This window comes from Mauremys mutica, chromosome 3 (genome assembly GCF_020497125.1).
Source record: "Mauremys mutica isolate MM-2020 ecotype Southern chromosome 3, ASM2049712v1, whole genome shotgun sequence".
In the NCBI taxonomy this organism is placed as follows: Eukaryota; Metazoa; Chordata; order Testudines; family Geoemydidae; genus Mauremys; species Mauremys mutica.
Window position 1 is genome coordinate 1805368 of NC_059074.1, and position 17154 is coordinate 1822521.

At 63.2% G+C, this 17154-nt stretch overlaps 2 protein-coding genes across 5 annotated transcripts in view; both read right to left on the reverse strand.

Moving 5' to 3' along the window:
* On the reverse strand, positions 1-12160 carry LOC123366484 (dnaJ homolog subfamily C member 5-like). Of its 3 annotated transcripts, XM_045010001.1 has the most exons (6): positions 12043-12160; positions 11794-11809; positions 6066-6184; positions 5501-5714; positions 3102-3255; positions 1-1560 (listed from the first exon to the last, which is right to left on the reverse strand). In XM_045010001.1, the coding sequence occupies exons 3-6, from the start codon at positions 6176-6178 to the stop codon at positions 1472-1474; spliced, it is 570 nt and encodes a 189-aa protein (XP_044865936.1). In that variant the 5' UTR covers positions 6179-6184; positions 11794-11809; positions 12043-12160; the 3' UTR covers positions 1-1471. The 3 variants fall into 3 exon arrangements, with proteins under 3 accessions (XP_044865936.1, XP_044865937.1, XP_044865935.1); XM_045010002.1 differs by lacking the exons at positions 11794-11809; positions 12043-12160 and adding an exon at positions 7501-7636; XM_045010000.1 differs by lacking the exons at positions 11794-11809; positions 12043-12160 and adding an exon at positions 9629-9785 and having other exon boundaries at positions 4-1560.
* The window catches only part of LOC123366483 (uridine-cytidine kinase-like 1), an 18312-nt gene continuing 11234 nt past the window's right edge, over positions 10077-17154 (reverse strand). Inside the window, exons 9-16 of one of the 2 annotated variants that reach the window (XM_045009997.1) lie at positions 15929-16027; positions 14559-14652; positions 13756-13818; positions 13122-13244; positions 12844-12951; positions 12043-12199; positions 11794-11809; positions 10077-10645 (exon numbers count right to left, since the gene is read on the reverse strand). In XM_045009997.1, coding sequence (XP_044865932.1) covers positions 10258-10645; positions 11794-11809; positions 12043-12199; positions 12844-12951; positions 13122-13244; positions 13756-13818; positions 14559-14652; positions 15929-16027 — 1048 coding nt within the window. In that variant the 3' untranslated portion in view covers positions 10077-10257. Of the gene's footprint in view, positions 10646-11253; positions 11810-12042; positions 12200-12843; positions 12952-13121; positions 13245-13755; positions 13819-14558; positions 14653-15928; positions 16028-17154 lie in introns of those variants that run through there. The other variant, XM_045009998.1, reaches the window with a different exon arrangement.

Here is a 17154-nt window from a genome sequence, read left to right on the forward strand (position 1 = left end):
CAGCCCCAGCTGTTAGCAGACAGCCCCAGAGCCGAGGGTGCCCTTGTCCTGGCTCTCTCCTCACCCCACGCAGCATGCGGTGGCAGGAAGTTCCGCAGGCAAGTTATAGGTTATACAAGAACTAGGCAGCTTTGGCTCTGTTCACAGGGACGCTCGGATTGCCCAGTGGGCTCACTCCTTCCTCCATGCTCAAGCCAGGCTGCGTGGCTAGCAGTGCAGCTGCCAGGGGCTGAGGGCTGAGCAAGGACCCTGCCCCTGCTCCTGCTCTGCAGGGAGGTGGCCACAGGCAGCAGACGCTGAGGTCCAGCCATGTCTCTCCCCCTCTCTGGTCCCTCACTGTCCAGCTGACAGCCCCTGCAGGGAAGGCTCCCGCCCAGCTGTGACCACCCCCCCTTCACTGGGTCTCAGCACACAGTAATGCGACAGTGCTAGACCCGCTGGGCCCCCGGTGCTGGGGCCAGTCCTGGGCCCCGGGCGAGAGGAGCTGCACACAGCCTGGCTCAGGACACGCTCCTGAGGACATAGCCTGGAGCAAGGCTGGGCAGGGAGCTGGCTGCACAGGTGCAAGTCATGGGCTCAGACCACGGTGAGAGAAGCCCCCCAGCAGCCTTTAATGGTGCCACCGAGGCCAGACAACAGGTTCCTTTATTGCCCTGACACACCGTCCCAGTGGGCCCCAGGGCGCCGGCAGGGACACCCCTGAGGCTCAGACACAGTGACTTAGGTTCGGTCTGTGCCACGTGGAGGCCAGGCCAGGCCAGGCGCGCTGAGGGAGGGGTGCTGTAAGCCACAGTGCAAGCAGGCAGTGAGTGCACTGCCCGCCAGGACCACGCCTGCCCGGAGAGCTGCGTTTGGCACCCAACACAGGGAAGGGACAGGCCCCTGGAAGCAGCAGGGTGCCCGGCAGGCTCAGCCTGCGGCTGCCCCGTCTCCATGGGCTAGTTACAGTGGGGTTGGTCTCCTTTGACTCCAGGCTGCACGGCTGGGGCACAAGCTTGTGCTTCTCAGCCAGGGCCCTGCGAGCTCGGTGTCTGCGGGGCGTGGGGGGAGGGGCCCGGCTGAGGAGAAGCCAGGCGGGTGCTGGTGGTGAGTGACTGGCCGAGGGAGGGAGGGGGGCTGCGCAGCAGTGCAGCCTCCTGTGGGGGGGTGGGGGGGGTTACCCAGGGGTTTCCAGTCTCAGGTTCCTTGTGCAGCAATGCCAGGGCAGGGAGCCTGGCCAGTCAGCAGCTGCTGCAGCAGCCAGAGAAGTCACAGCATGAGGAGCCTTGGGCAGGCGCAGGCCGCAGGAGCGAGTCCTTGCAGGAACGGCTGCCCCACAGGCGTTGCCAGTTTACCTGAGATTTGAGCCGCAGCCAGGTGGCCTGGCTGCCCCCAGCACAGGGGCCAGGAACCCCAGGCAGCGCCAGTTCCAGTGGGGTTCCCACCCAGAGTCCAGGCGAGGGCACAGGCAGTCAGCAGGTCAAAGTTGGCCTCATGCGTCAGTCCTGAGGCTGGCGTCTGGCAGCGGCTCCTCTCCAGCTGCTGCAGGCAGGGGCTGCACCACAATGGGTGTCTGGGTCTCTGCGGGGCGACAGGCTCAGTGGAGGGGCAGGGTATTCAGGGGTCTCAGAGCACCCCTACTTCCACCCGGGATCCCCCCAACCCCACACCAGGCTACCTGCTTGGCACAGAACCTGGGAGCTCAGGGCTCCGGACAGCTGCTCCAGGCTCCAAGAGGATGCAGGCCCCAGGGAGGTGAGAGCCATGGAGCAGGGTATGGACCTGGCCAGCCCAAACGGCTATTATTGGCCCACGACTGTGGGCAAAGATGGTGGGGCACTGGCAGCCAGGGAGAGCTGGGGGAGCCCAGGCTGGGTAGGTGGGAGGGGGAGAAGACCAGGCTGGGGGGCTGGGAGCAAAGGGTGGGTTCGGGGGTCAAGGGAGCCGTAAGTGCTCCCCTGACACACTGAAAGGCTCCTCCAAGCCAGGAGGTACCACAAATCCTGTGGGTCCGTGACAAAGGGCCACCCACAGCAGGCACCAGGAGCGCCCCATCAGCTGACGGGCAGGCGTAGCAGCCATGCCCACCCTCCATGCCTGCCTGGGGCCCCAGGGGCACGCAGGTGGGGGAGACCGTGGCAGGGCAGGGCCTGGGGGACGTGGGCTGGTGAGTCCCAGGGCGACCTTGCTCCATTTGCCTTGTGCTGGGGCCTCCCCCCGGCCACTTGAAGCCCTGTCACCAGGCCTCCCGGACATCAGCTCAGCCGACAGCAGGACTCCCCCACCCCCTCGCTTTGGCAACGGCAGGGAGGGCTCAGCCCCAGGCTGGAGGGCAGGGTTCCCCCAACTGCACGCGGTAGGAGCAAGAGCAGGACTGGGCCTGTCAGGCGGGGCAGCAGGGCAGGCCCCAGGGATGCTCAGCTCCCTCCGGGCGCCTGGATCCCAGCCGTTGTCTGCTCTGCCCTGCACCCTGGTCACATGAAGCCCTGGTGCCAGGACCGACCGCAGGCTCAGCCAAGCCGCTGCTCCCACCCCGCAGGGGGCAGGATAGCACAATCCCCTGAGAGCTCCAAGCACTAGGTCCTGCACTGCCTGTCCCAGCCCAGAGGGGACCCCAGGGTGCCAGCGAGAGCCGACCCCACTTTCCTCCATTCCCAGCACAGGCACTGGCGGGGAGGGGGGGCTTCCTACCAGTCCCCCCTCCCTGGTGACAGCTACCAGGCCCCACCGCAGCCCCTGGGATGGGCCAGGCCAAGCCAGCCACAGGCTTGTGTAGACACAGCGCGGGGCAGGGCAGACGAGAGACCTGCCCAGAGTTCACAGCAAGCTGTGGCAGAGCTGGGAGCCTAGGCCAGAGCCCAGTACTGCCCCCTCCACTAGCTCCAGCTCTTGCTGTCATCCACCCAGCGCCTGCCCCGTGCTGCCCACCCCCGGTGCTGGCCGTGTGCCTGCAGCCTCCTGCCCCAACCCTCCTGTTACCCTCACTGCCTTTGGCTCAATCGCGCATCTGCCCTGGGGGTTCCCTGCCCCGCTCAGAGCGAGGCTCGGACGAAGAGCAGGCCCCGGGCTGAGCTGGGCTCCCTTCTGGCAGCAGGAGCACGGGCAGGGCAACTCTCCCTCACCTTCAGCCTCAGCTTGGATCTGCGCCTCCAGGTCCTCGGGGTTGACATACTTGTAGGAGTCCTCGTCCTCAGGCGGACGGCACTTCCCGCAGCAGAAACAGCAACAGCAGCAGCAGCAGCAGCAGGTGAAGATGCCACAGCACACAGCCAAGGCCTGCATGGGAGGGAGCGGCCGGGTCATCGACTCAGAGGGGCTGCAAGAGGCTTCTCAGTCCAGTGCCCCGCACCGAGGCAGGACTAAGGATTCTCTGACCAGCCCTGACAGGGGTGTGTCCAAGCAGCTCTGAAAAACCTCCAGTGACCGAGGTTCCACAGCCTCCCTGGGCAATTTGTTCCAGTGATTAACCAGCCTGACAGTTAGGACGTTTTCCCTAATGTCCAACCTAAACCGCCCTTGCTGCAATTTAAGCCCATTGCTCCCTCCTCTTTATAACAACCGTTTATGTGCCTGAAGACTTATTCCCCCCGCAATCTTCTCTTTGCCAAACTGAACAAACCAATTTTTCAGTTCTCCCTGGCAGGTCATGCTTTCCTGGCCTATAACCATTTGTGCTGCTCTTCTCTGGACTCTCTCCAGTTTGTCCACATCTTTCCTGAACTGGACACAATACTCCAGCTGAGGCCATATCAGGGTGGAGTAGAGCGGAAGAATCACTTCTCCTGTCTTGCTTCCAACACTCCTGCTAATACAGCCCAGACTGATGTTGGCTTTTTATGCAACAGTGTTACACTCTTCATTCATACTTAGCATGTGATCCACTAAGCTGCGGATCCCTTTCCGCAGTATCCTTCCTAGCCAGTCATTGCCCAGTTTGTATGTGTGCAACTGATTGTTCCTTCCTGAGTGGAGCACTTTGCATTTGTCCTGATTGAATTTCATCCTATTTACTTCAAACCATTTCTCCAGTTTGTCCAGATCATTTTGAATTTTAATCCTATCCTCCAAAGCACTCGTGACCCCTCCCAGCTTGGTATCGTCTGCAAACTTCTTAAGTGTGCTCTCTGTGCCATTATCTAAACCAGGGGTCCCCAACCTTTTCAGGACCAGGGACCGGTCATGCCTGAGGAGGGAGCGCTCGTCCCGCGGCTTGGGTAGACCTCCCGCAGGCGTGCCTGCGGGAGGTCCACCGGCTCCGGTTGAGCTGCCGCAGGCATGACTGCGGACGGTTCGCTGGTCGCGCGGCTCAGCTGGACCACCCGCAGGCATGCCTGCGGCAGCTCAACCGGAGCCGGTGGACCTCCCGCTGGCGTGCCTGCGGGCGGTCCAGCTGAGCCGCGCGACCAGCGAACCGTCCGCAGTCATGCCTGCGGGAGGTCCACCGGAGCCCCGGGAGCAGCGGACCTCCCGCAGGCATGACTGCGGAGGGAGCGCTCGTCCCGCGGCTCGGGTAGACCTCCCGCAGGCACGCCTGCGGGAGGTCCACTGGGTCGGTTCGCGGCCCGGTTTGTAAGAGGCCGCGGACCGGTACCGGGCCGCGGACCAGGGGTTGGGGACCCCTGATCTAAACCACTGATGAAGATATGAAATAGAAGTAGCCCCAGGACAGATCCCTGTGGGACCCCACTGGATGTGCCCTTCTAGCTGACTGTGACCACCGATAACGACTCTCTGGGAACGGTTTTGCACCTACCTTACAGTAGGCTACATTTCCCTAGTTTGTTTATGAGCCAGTCACTTGAGATAGTCTCATATCTCAACTTCAGTAAGGCTTTTATCCCATCTGCCACTTCCCCCTAGCCACAAGGCTTTTTACCCTGTCAAAGGAGGATATTATGTTGGTTTGCCACGATTTGTTCTTGACAAATACATGTTCGCTGTCACTTATCACCTTGTTATCTTGTAAGTCTTTACAAATACATTGTTTGAGTATTTGCTCCACTATCTTTCCAGGTACCAAAGCTAAACTGACTGGTCTGTAATCCCCTGGTTTGTCCTTGTTCCCGTTTAGTGATAAGGGCTATATCTGCCCTTTGCCAGCCCTCTGGGATCTGGCTTCCGGAGGTCTCAAAGATAAGCACTAATGGCCCAGAGGTCTCGTCAGCCAGTACCTTAAGTATTCTAAGATATATTTCATCAGGCCCTGCCGACTTGAAGACACCTAACTTGTCTATGTAATTCTTAGCTTAGCCTCATATCCTGCCCCATTTACACCGATGGTCAGACTGACTGTGAACTCCCACCTCTGCCACAATGGGTGGCTCAGGGCCTGGGCACCCCACCCACCTCCGGTTGGAGCACCCAGAGCCCAGGAGACCTCTCCACGTCACCCCACCTGGCAGCCTAAGCCACGTGACTGGAGCAGCCAGTGCTGGAGAGTGGCCCGTGGTGTGTCTGTGGGAGCCTGACAGGTGCACAGAACAGAGCGGGGGGCTGTGCCAAGCAAGCAGCGGGCACTCACCTTGAACCACCACTTGGACATGAGGAAGTAGTATTTGACACTCTCCTCGCCAAACTGCTCCGCCACGTAGAGCCCCATGGAGCCATACTCGTCATAGATCCGCCGCTTGTTCTCATCATTCAGCGTCGCGTTCGCATTGTTGATCTCCTTGAACTTCTCCACTGCCTCGGGATTCTCGGGGTTTTTGTCTGGGTGGTACTTCAGGGCCAGTTTCCTGCATGGTGCAGAGGAGCGGCAGGGCTGAGGAGACGTCCCAAGCCGTTCCCCCAGATCTCAGGAGGGCACTCAGAGAATCTTCCCTCCCTTTTCCCTGGGGCTGGGAGACCCTGAGCTACTTGGTATGACCCTGCCCCATGCTGGGGGCAGGAGGGCATGGTGTAACTCCACCCTGCAGTTCCAGGGTGTGCATTGCTCTCCAGACACAGGGCCGGAGCCCAGCAGGCGTGCGGAGGCACTCGCCTGCACGGCTGGCTGGTTGGGCTATCCCTGCCCCACAGGTCCGGCAGCAGAGGTGCAGCCACAAAGGACCTGTGGGGTCACTGGGCCCAGCAGGTGGATTCCCTACCTGTATGCCTTCTTGATCTCCTCTGAAGAAGCCCCCTTCTCCAGGCCCAGGACTCTGTACAAACTCTCCCCAGCCCGGGACATTTTCCGCTGGGGTCGGCCGGGTTCCGCCATGTTGCTCTGTATTGGAGGGGAAATGGGAGGTGTAAGTAAACATGCCCATGCCCTGCAAGCTGCAGTCACCAGTTTGTGGGCAGGACTGGTGAGGACACGAGGAGCTGGGCACAGGGACTGGCACGCCAGCTTTTCCAGCTCCCTAGAGCGAGCAGCGGGGCATGTGCTGGCCAGGATCCTCTCACCCACTGCAGGGCCATCCAGGCAGGCAGTGGGGCACAGCTGCCTAGGGGGTCCCCCTCCCATCACAGGGCCCACTCAGCAGAGCCCCCTGGGGGATTATGAGACCATGCAGACAGCAGCTCTCCCACAGAGGGCCAAGCCCAGCGCTCACAATGCCAGCGAGGAAGCAGGGAAAGGCAGATTTCCGGCAGGCCCCGCATGCGCCACCTGGCCTGGGTCTCCCACACGCAAGGCCAGGCCAGGCCGGCAGTGCCTACAGCTCCCTCCATACCAAACCTGGACGCTGGAGACAAGGCCACATCAGTGCCAGGTGCAGCAAAGCAGACCAGCACCACGGGCCCCAGCAGCCTGGGGCGAGCCTGCCACCTGCGCAGACCCTCAGCCTGGGGCCGCTCGCAGCAGCTGCTCTGCCTCCCCTTCACCCTCGCGAGTCAGGGCTGCCAATGGCCAGCACTGCCCCCTCCTGGCCACAGGGCCCGCAGCCTGGGGACCATAAGAACATAAGAACGGCCGTACCGGGTCAGACCAAAGGTCCATCTAGCCCAGTATCTGTCTACCGACAGTGGCCAATGCCAGGTGCCCCAGAGGGAGTGAACCTAACAGGCAATGATCAAGTGATCTCTCTCCTGCCATCCATCTCCATCCTCTGACAAACAGGCTAGGGACACCATTCTTACCCATCCTGGCTAATAGCCATTTATGGACTTAGCCACCATGAATTTATCCAGTTCTCTTTTAAACCTTGTTATAGTCCTAGCCTTCACAACCTCCTCAGGTAAGGAGTTCCACAAGTTGACTGTGCGCTGCGTGAAGAAGAACTTCCTTTGATTTGTTTTAAACCTGCTGCCTATTAATTTCATTTGGTGACCCCTAGTTCTTGTATTATGGGAATAAGTAAATAACTTTTCCTTATCCACTTTCTCAACATCACTCATCATACTCCCAGATACATGCCAGCGCAGCACGCCCCTCTCCCAGCCATGCACTAACTGCAGACATCGATGTGCATCTGCCCACACAGTCACCCCCAAACCCTCAGTCTGCAGCATGTCAGAGCTTTGGGCTTCTCTCACCCTGCAAGCTCCCAAAAAGGGCACAAGAGCTCAGGAGCAGGACAGGGGCCAGGACACAGCACTTACCTAGCTGGGAATCCAGGCTCACCCGGCAGCAGGAATGAGGAAGTGAAACAAGGCAGGGCAAGAACTGGCCAGACAAGGACGAGAGACAGCCCAGCAACCAGCTTGCCCACGACCCAAGAGAGGGCACAGACAGCCCAGAAACCAGCCTGCCCACTGCCAGCCCCCACCTGCCCAAGACCCAAGGGTGGGCACAGACAGCCCAGAAACCAGCCTGCCCACTGCCAGCCCCTGCCTGGCTAGCAATACGGCCCCATGGATGTGACCGAGCTCTTGGGCTGGATCCCTGGCTTGGGGGAATCACTTCCTGCTCTGAGCCCCACCCCTCACGGCCCAGCCCAGCCAGGCTGGCTGCAGGGCGGGAGCGTGGGGCAGCGAAGAGCTGGTTACAACAGACTTGGCAGGCTTTGAGACTGACCCATGTTAATCAGATCACACAGCCAGGGATGCTGGGCCACGGGTGACACTGAGCGATGCCCTGACACAGGGGCGGCTCTAGCCATCCCGCCGCCCCAAGCAGGGCGGCGCGCCGCGGGGGGCGCTCTGGCGGGACCTGCTGCAGACGTGCCTGTGGAGGTTCGGCTGGTGCCGCGGCTCCGGTGGAGCATCCGCAGGACCCGCCTGGCGCCCTGCCGGCAAAAGGCCGCCCCAAGCGCCCGCTTGGCGCGCTGGGGTCTGGAGCCGGCCCTGCTCTCACAGCATCAGCAGGCACCAAGCACCGGGTGGGTCTGGCTCCGGGAGCAGGCGGTGCCGGCCCCGGCCCCGGGACGGGACAGCCCCCGGCCCCGGCCCCGGGACGGGACAGCCCCCGGCCCCGGCCCCGGCCCCGGGACAGCCCCCGGCCCCGGCCCCGGCCCCGGGACAGCCCCCGGCCCCGGCCCCGGCCCCGGGACAGCCCCCGGCCCCGGCCCCGGCCCCGGGACAGCCCCCGGCCCCGGCCCCGGCCCCGGGACAGCCCCCGGCCCCGGCCCCGGCCCCGGGACAGCCCCCGGCCCCGGCCCCGGCCCCGGGACAGCCCCCGGCCCCGGCCCCGGCCCCGGGACAGCCCCCGGCCCCGGCCCCGGCCCCGGGACAGCCCCCGGCCCCGGCCCCGGCCCCGGGACAGCCCCCGGCCCCGGCCCCGGCCCCGGGACAGCCCCCGGCCCCGGCCCCGGCCCCGGGACAGCCCCCGGCCCCGGGACAGCCCCCGGCCCCGGGACAGCCCCCGGCCCCGGCCCCGGCCCCGGCCCCGGGACAGCCCCCGGCCCCGGCCCCGGCCCCGGCCCCGGGACAGCCCCCGGCCCCGGCCCCGGCCCCGGCCCCGGGACAGCCCCCGGCCCCGGCCCCGGCCCCGGCCCCGGGACAGCCCCCGGCCCCGGCCCCGGCCCCGGCCCCGGGACCGCCCAGCCCCCGGCCCCGGCCCCGGCCCCGCGCCCGCCCCGCCCCCGGCCCCGGCCCCGGGACAGCCCAGCCCCCGGCCCCGGCCCCGGGACAGCCCAGCCCCCGGCCCCGGCCCCGGGACAGCCCAGCCCCCGGCCCCGGCCCCGGGACAGCCCAGCCCCCGGCCCCGGCCCCGGGACAGCCCAGCCCCCGGCCCCGGCCCCGGGACAGCCCAGCCCCCGGCCCGGCTCTGGTGTCTGACCACTGGCGGGGCGGGCACGCGTCAGGCCGCAGGCAGCTGCCCAGGCCGGAGCACACGGACCCCCGTGGTGCTGCACGGCGGCGGCGGAGGGGGGGGGGCGATGAGCCGGACCCCGGACCCGTCCCTCGCTCCCGGGAGGCGCCACAGCCACCGCGGGTGATGGGGGGCGCGCCAGGCCCCCGGGAGCTCAGGGGCGGCTGAGGCCGGGCCGCTCCAGGCGCTGTCCCCGGGGCAGTGCGGGCAGGGGGCTCCGCTCCCCGGCCCCGGGCACACGCCGGGTCCCGGCCCCGCAGCCGCGGGGAGCCGCTCCTGGCGGGGCGCGGGAGGACTCGGGGCACCAGCTCCCAGCGCCCCTGCTCTGGCCAGGCCCCGCCGCGGAGCCCCCGCTGGAGCCCGGGACGCAGCCCCGAGCCCCGAGCCCCGGCCGGGCCGGGACCCTGAGCCGCGGCCCGACCTCGCCCGTCTCGCCGCGGGGAGTTCCGCAGGCCCCGGCCCCGGCCCGTCTCTCACCGGCGGCTCCCGCGGCCCCGCTCAGCTTCCGCCACCGCCACCGACCCGATGGAACCAGACCCGCGTCACGACTGCGCATGCGCAGCCCGAGCCCTGCACAGGCGCCTTAACACTGACCGGCCCCTGCGCATGTGCAGATCCTTGTACGGAGATGAAAGGGCGCCTCCCCGAGACACAACTCCCGGCATGCCCCGCGCGCCTCCAACTCCCAGCAGGCCCCGCTTCCCTCCAAATACACCAACTCCCAGCATGCCCCACTCCCCGTCACCCCAGCTCCCAGCATGCCCCGCTCCCCTGCTATGCCAATTCCCAGCATGCCCCACTCCGTCACCCCCCAGGCAGTGGAGAGGCCCCTGGCCCCCCAGCACTGGGCGGGCACTGGGCAGGCACTGCTCGTTGATTGCCCTCACCCTAGAGCTGACATGCAGAAAGGAGCCGCGCGGGGACATCCTGGCAGACCCTTTATTAGTGTGTACAAAACAAAGGCAGCCATGTACAGTATTGCAGAGGCAGAGCAGGTGGGTGCCCGGTCCCAGGGCTGGCGAAGAGCCACTTGCAGGAACCAAGCACTAGGAGCATCTGCCACTTCCCAGGCATGTCAAGCGGGCCCAGGAGATCTTGCAGAAGCCTCAGATGCCCTCGCCAGTCTCAGTAAAGGGCCAAGAAAAGCATGCCCCACCCGCGTGCTGTTGGTGCCATTCCTGGGCCCCGGGCCCAGAGCCCCAGCAAGGCATGAGGGAGCCCCTGGCTTCTAGCACTGTGCATGGCAATGGGAGACCTCCCTGAAACCAGCTCTCCGAGGAGAAGGAAATCCTCTTGTCCCAGTCTGTGCTCCTGATTTCCTGTGCACTGTAGTAATGGATGAGCCAGCGCTGGCGTGGCAGCCGTCTCCCCATGCCCCAGGCACGGAGGCAGCATTGTGGGGAGGGGCTCAGATGGGGGGCTGCTGAAACACGTTGAGACCTCCTTGCCATGCTCCCCCTTGGAGCAGCTTCTGCGGCAAGTAGCTGTCCTGCCCTGAGCACGAGACAGGAGTCAAGGAAGGAGCTCAGGGTCTCCTCACAAGCCCACACCTGCATAGGGATGAACTGCAATCCCCCACCTACCTCCCAGACAAGCTGAGCATCTCCACCAGAGCGGCCCTGGCCACCCACCTGTGGCCAGTGACCCAGAGAAGAGGGAGCTGCCAGTCTCACTAACATGGCCCGTGGCTGGAATGCCCGCTGTAGAAGGTGAGGGGCACCTCCTATTCTGCACAAGCCCTAGTTCCCTGCCAGCACCAGACTGCTCCAGGCTAAACAGCCCCACGGCCCTGCCCCACATTCAAGACTATCAGGGCACTGGGGTGGGAGGTGGGGGAAGAGTAGAGCTGCAGGTCGAGGGAGACGGGGCTGTTCCCTTCCATTTGATCCTTTGTCCCTGACAATTTTTCAAGTAGCTGGCCCCTGGGCCGGAACGTGAGGGGAGTAACTGCTCAGAGCAAGTATCAGCGGGGCAGCCGTGTTAGTCTGGATCTGTAAAAGCAGCAAAGAGTCCTGTGGCACCTTATAGACTAACAGACGTTTTGGAGCATGAGCTTTCGTGGGTGAATGCCCACTTCGTCAGATGCATGTACACGAAAGCTCATGCTCCAAAATGTCTGTTGGTCTATAAGGTGCCACAAGACTCTTTGCTGCTTCCTCACAGCAAACAAACATATAGAGCCTGCCCCAGCCAGTGCATGGGCCTCACCTCACCCCTTCCAGGCCATAGGGAGAGTCTCTTACCACCTCCACCACTCCACACGCACCCACATCCATGTGGGGCCACAGGGAGAATCTGATCCCCCCTCCACCCGGCCACCCAGCCGAGGGGGGCACAAGGAGTGTGTGCCCAGCGTGCGGACACCAGGCCACAGGTAGTCTCTGCCCTGCACGCACACTGGAGGGCGCTGGAGGGCTGCCCGCCCAACAGTGTGTGGTCCAGAGGGAAGTAGCATCCCACTAAGTCTCACAGGGCCTGTGAGGCCAGCCTGGAGGGGCCATCCTGGGGGAGCAGAAGGGCGAGGCTGGAGGGAGGGAAGGAGGGAGGAGGCAGGGAGGCCATTGCGCAAGGTGGGGAGGCCAGCTCAGTAGTCCGTGCTCTCACTCTCACACCAGGCGGAGGGGGCATCTGTACCAAAGTACCTGTCTCCAAAGTTACCTAGACAGAAAAGCAACACGGTAAGGCGACCAGCAGCAGCACCACACCCTCTCCCCCGAGGCAGCCCCAGGGGAATGAAACCCTTGCCTCACATCAATCCCCCCCAGTCTGCAGCCCAGCCCGGCCCTGCCGGGAGCACGGCTGTCTCCAGGCCAAGGAAGGGCACCGTAGGGCCTGCTCTGAGCGGCCACAGGCAGTCGCCCAAGCCAGGCTGTGCTCTCCGTCCCCCTTACCGATGCCAGGGATGATGTGGAATTCCTCGTTGACCCTCTTGTCCACGGCTGTGGTGATGATGCGGACACGGGGGAAGGCGTAGGCCACGGAGTGAACCCCCATCTCTGCCATCAGCAGGGACAGCAGGAAGATCTTCTCCTCGTGAACATCGTGATCCTGCGGCACAGACAGTGCTGAGCAGTCTGGCCCCAGAGCGAAGTGCATGGGCGGCAGGTGGAGCCCCCTTCCGGGAGGCTAGGGCCCCAGCCCTGCCCCTTCTGCCCAAGCAGCTCTGCGGCCGGAGGAGCACCGGGCCGCCCCAAGCCCACTCCCCCATCCTCCTCCCCCGCCAGGAGCCCTGAGCCCACCCCCTCCATCGCAAGCCCTGGGACGGCCCCAGCCACGCCGCACCTCCCCTCCTGAGACGCCCCGCTGGAAAAGCAAAGCTCCTCCTGAAGACTGAGTTTTTTCTATGCCCCGTGCAGGTTCCGGGATGGCTGAGGAGGTGGTATCTGCTACTCCAGGAGATTACTGATGAACTGGGGAAGTTGAGTAGCACATACCATATCCTCAACCACCTCAATACCTGCCTGGCGCAGAATAAGAAGCAAAAACTTCCCCCACGCAAACCGCCAAAACCTGCAACCCGGCGGCAGCGGCTAGGCCAGGGGAGGCTTAGCCTATTATACCACCACCTATGGCCAAGTGCCCCATGCTCTCAGAGCAGTAGCCTCCCTGCTTCCATGCTGGAAACCTCAGCCTACACTCCCCAGGCAGCCCGCCCCGATTCCCAGAGGGTTGGGCCAGCCCGGCAAGCTCACCAGCAGGACGCGCACGGCCATCATGGCTGCAGCCCCCGTGGACACAGTGCTGTCCATCAGGATGACATAATCTTCGCTGATCTCCTTGGGGAGCCGCAGATAGTGAAGCTGAGGAGAGATGGGGGACAGGGCTTATGAAGGAGTCAAGTGCCATGCCCTGGGCCCGCCCCCCACGCAGCCCCTTGTGCAGCCCCCCAGGTGGAGCAGGGTGGCTGCTGAGAGCACAAGCACTCCGTGGACACGGGGGGCAGAGAAGGGACGGACAGGGCAGCGCTCACCTCAGGCTCCCCTGTGTCGTGGTTGGTCTGGATCAGAATCTTGCCCAGTCGAATGTCTTTGCAGACAGCAGTGAGCGCCTGCTCCATGGTCTCCCCGGCCCGCAGGATGGACACACCTGTGATCTGGTGCAGAGGGAAGACAACAGCCACCTTAGATTGGACTGGGCATGCAGCTACCCCGAGGGGGCAGCGACCGCCTCCCGCCTCTCAGACCCCACACCAGAGCAGCACTCCCTGTCCCCTGCCTCCCGCACTGGGGCAGCACCCCCCAACAGCCCCCCAGCCCTCCCACTGGGGCAAGGAACCCCCAGCCACCTCTCTTATTCCCCAAAGCAGTGTGGGAAGCCGTGCATCTCCCTCCTGGAGCCCAAGGGGGTGTTGTCCTACATGGGTGGATAGACATTTCTCTGGTCCCCATCAACCCGGGACCTGAGAGCCTCAGCATCTTCTCCCAATCCTGCCTCGCTGCACAGGACAGGGGGAACTGACCTCGCAGAAGCTAAGTGACTGGCCCAAGGTCACACAGGCAGTCTGTGCAGAGCAGGGAATGGGACCAGCCCTCCCCAGGCCAGGGCCGTGGAATGGCCACCCTTCCTCCCAGAGTTCGGGGGGGGAGAACCCTGGCCAGTCTCACCCGCTGCCTGTGGAACCGCTTCCCTTCATACACGGTCCCCTGAGGCGTCTCCACAGTCACTGGCTGCAGGAGAAGAACAGGTCATTAACGTGGGGGCAGACCCTGAGCCAGGCTGCAGCATGACGCAGCAATTTCATCCAGACAGCGAAAGAGCAGGGCCTGGGCCTCACATGGCAGGTGGGGGCAGGTCACCGGGAAGGGGCAGGGCCTGTACCGTGAGTGGCAGGCAGAAAGGGTGGGGCCTATACCGTGAGTGGCAGGCAGGAGAGGCGGGGCCTGTACCATGACTGGCAGGCAGGAGAGGCAGGTCACTGGGGAAGGGGCAGGACCTGTACCATCAGTGGCAGGTAGCAGAGGCAGGTCACCCAGGAAGGGGCAGGACCTTTACTGTAAGCAGGAGGAAGAGGGGCAGGGCCTGTAGCATGAATGGCAGGCCAGAGGGGTGGGGCCTGTACCATGAGTGGCAGGCAGGAAGGGCTGCTCACCGGGGAAGGGGCAGGGCCTGTACCATGAGTGGCAGGCAGAAGGGGCGGGGCCTGTACCATGAGTGGCAGGCAGGAAGGGCCGGTCACCAAGGAAAGGGCAGGGCCTGTAGTGAGAGTGGCAGGCAGGAAGGGCCGGTCACCAGGGAAGGGGCAGGGCCTGTACCATGAGTGGCAGGCAGAAGGGGCGGGGCCTGTACCATGAGTGGCAGGCAGAAGGGGCGGGGCCTGTGCCATGAGTGGCAGGCAGGTCACCAGGGAAGGGGCGGGGCCTGTACCATGAGTGGCAGCCAGGAGGGGCAGGGCCTACAGGTCACATACTTTGAGTGGCAGGAAGGAGAGGGCATGTTCAATCAGCAGCCTCATCAGGCGCTTGGAATAGAAGATGAATTCATCTCTGGTTGTGTCCTTGTTCCTGTGGGACCAGTGAGAGATGAGAGCAGACTCCAGGCCCTGGGGCCCCTGCATCCCCCCCACCCCAATGGCACCCCAATTCCAGCCCCATCCCACGGGCAGGAGAATGCAGCGCAGGGAAGTGGATGGGGGCAGAGCTGGCATATTGGGGAAAATATCTCGTCACTCCCCAGACGGCTGCCAGAGTAGATCCATGCACGCCCTGCACCGGGGCCTGTCACCTCTCCCATGTGGGGGTCCCACGGCATAGAGGGGACCTAGCCATCACCTCCCCTCCAGGGAAAATAAGGGAAGAACTGATATGGGAGACACTTAATAAAGAATGGCATTAATTATATTCCTCTCCTTCTCAATCACCGTGGATTTATGGAAATAGTTTGATAGGATCTCTCTCTTTCTGATGAGGTTACAAGTTTGGCTGATAAAGGTAACAGTGGTGATGTGATAGACTTAGATTTCTGTAAGGCATTTGACTTGGTACCACGTGACACTAACTAAAATGATACATATTCAAAATGGCACACAGTAAGTGGATTAAAAGCTAGCTGACAGGTCTCAAAATAACACTGTAAACAGGGAATCATCCTCAAGTGAGTGCTCCTAGTGAAGTCCCCCAGGGATCTGTTCTTGGGCCCTCTGAAAGAAAACAAAACCAACCCTGATAAAGATTGGGGGAGTGGTAAATAATGAAGAGGACAGGTCACACAGAGAGCCAGATCACTCTTAATATGGCTAGATGTAAATGTATAGATCTAGGAACAAAGAATGCAGCTGATACTCAGCATAGGGGACAGTTATTTTGGGAACGATTTGGGAGTGGGGATGGATAATCAGCTCAACGTGAGCTCCTCCTGTAATGCTGTGGCCGAAAGAGCTAATCCCAGCCTTGGATGCATAAATAGGGACTCAAGTAGGAGTCCAGAGGTTATTTTACGATGGACACCCTGCAGCGAAGGGAACCAGGGCCAAAGGAGGCCCATGTTCGAGAGACTTTGTCAACCACACCTCAAGGGTGGGGGGGGGGGGGGGCTTGATTTGAAATATGCCTGTCAGAGTGAGTTAATGGAAAAGTCAGAAGAGAAACTGAGGCAGGGGGACAGAAGTGCTCTAGGACTGCAACTAGGCCAGCCCCCCTCCCCGCCCCGGGGAGAGGGCGAGTGGGCGGAAGGAGAGGGCGGGCATGGGGGGAAAGCAGAGGCTGCCCCCCAGGGGGAGAGGATGGGGGGGGGGGAAGGAGAGGCACGCCCCCAGACACAGCAGCCGGGAGGACACAGTACCTGATGATGGTGTGCATGCCACGCACCTGCGGCGTGCTCTCGAGGACACTCAGCGACTTGGGCAGTGGCTGCCCTTGGTGGGCAGAGGCCAGGGCCGCTCTGCAGAGATAGACAAGTGAGTGTGGCTCTGCCAGGCGTTGGCACAAGCATGCACGCACAAGCCCCCCGCCAGCAGCACATGCATGGACGTGCCGGTGGCCCTGCCAGCTCCACCACATTCACTACCCCGCAGGCACGTGTGTGTCTGATACCTGCACAGCAGCGCCGTCCGCCAGGGGGCTGCCAGGCAGTGCCATGCCCTGCGCCCGGGGCTCCCTCCAAACACAGGGCACAGACCCCCAGCTGCATGGGGGGGGGGGGGAGGGGACACGTAGACACTTGCTCTGGCACACCAGGGAGGGCCCCACCTCCAAGGAGCTGGACTAGCAATGGCAGTGAAGCTGCAGTAGCCTGGGCGGTGTTGCAGGCTAGCCCCACCCGCCGGGGCCCTGGTACACACTTGGCACTCAAGCGAGTTGTGATCTAGCTAGATTGAGGCTAGTTTAGACGGAAGCTAACGCAGGTGCAGCCTCCCCATGCAGTACAGACAGCCCCTAAGGGCCTGCTGTGACAAGGGAATTGTAAGAGCTGTTCTGAAACCTAGCCATGCCTCAGTTTCCCCTATGCACTGCACTGTTACTCACTGGGGAAAAGGGATGACGTTGGCTCTCAGGGCAGGCTAAGAGACCTAGGTGGGTGTCATCTCCCCGTCTGGGTGGAATGAACGGAGTCATCAGCAAACCAGCTGACACCCCCCAGATCAAGAATGGGGCCAGAGAGAAGACCAGCTCTGATGACTCCTCTCAGCAAGGAGGCTGAGCCGCGAACAAATGACTGGCGGGTGAGAGCTGGGATGGGTGCTGGCTTCTGGAGGAAACGCTCTCCCCTAGGAACTGTCCATCTAACTTCTGTCGCTCAGGGGTGTGAAAAGGCCACCCCCCGCGCGACGCATGTTACAGGCGCTGGTCAGCAGGAGACGCTCTCCCACCACCATCGCTTCCGCCTCTTGCCGGGGTGCAGTAGTTACCCCGATGGGCGAGCGCTCGCCCGCTGGCATCGCGCACCTCCACCAGACGTGCTGCAGGCTGGGCCATGTGCGCTTCTGGTGCAGACTAGTTGTGACTGAGGAGGTCAGACTTAAGGCTTGTCTATGCTCAAAATGCTGCAGCTGCCTTGTGTAGCAGCTC

What these genes read in the sequence shown, in the direction of transcription:
- LOC123366484 (XM_045010001.1), bottom strand. Translation starts at nt 6,178, where the DNA reads ATGGCGGAACCCGGCCGACCCCAGCGGAAAATGTCCCGGGCTGGGGAG. An exon ending in GAGATCAAGAAGGCATACAG is followed by an intron (nt 5,715 to 6,065) that starts GTAGGGAATCCA and finishes TGCACCATGCAG; the next exon opens with GAAACTGGCCCTGAAGTACC. An exon ending in TGTCCAAGTGGTGGTTCAAG is followed by an intron (nt 3,256 to 5,500) that starts GTGAGTGCCCGC and finishes CCTCCCATGCAG; the next exon opens with GCCTTGGCTGTGTGCTGTGG.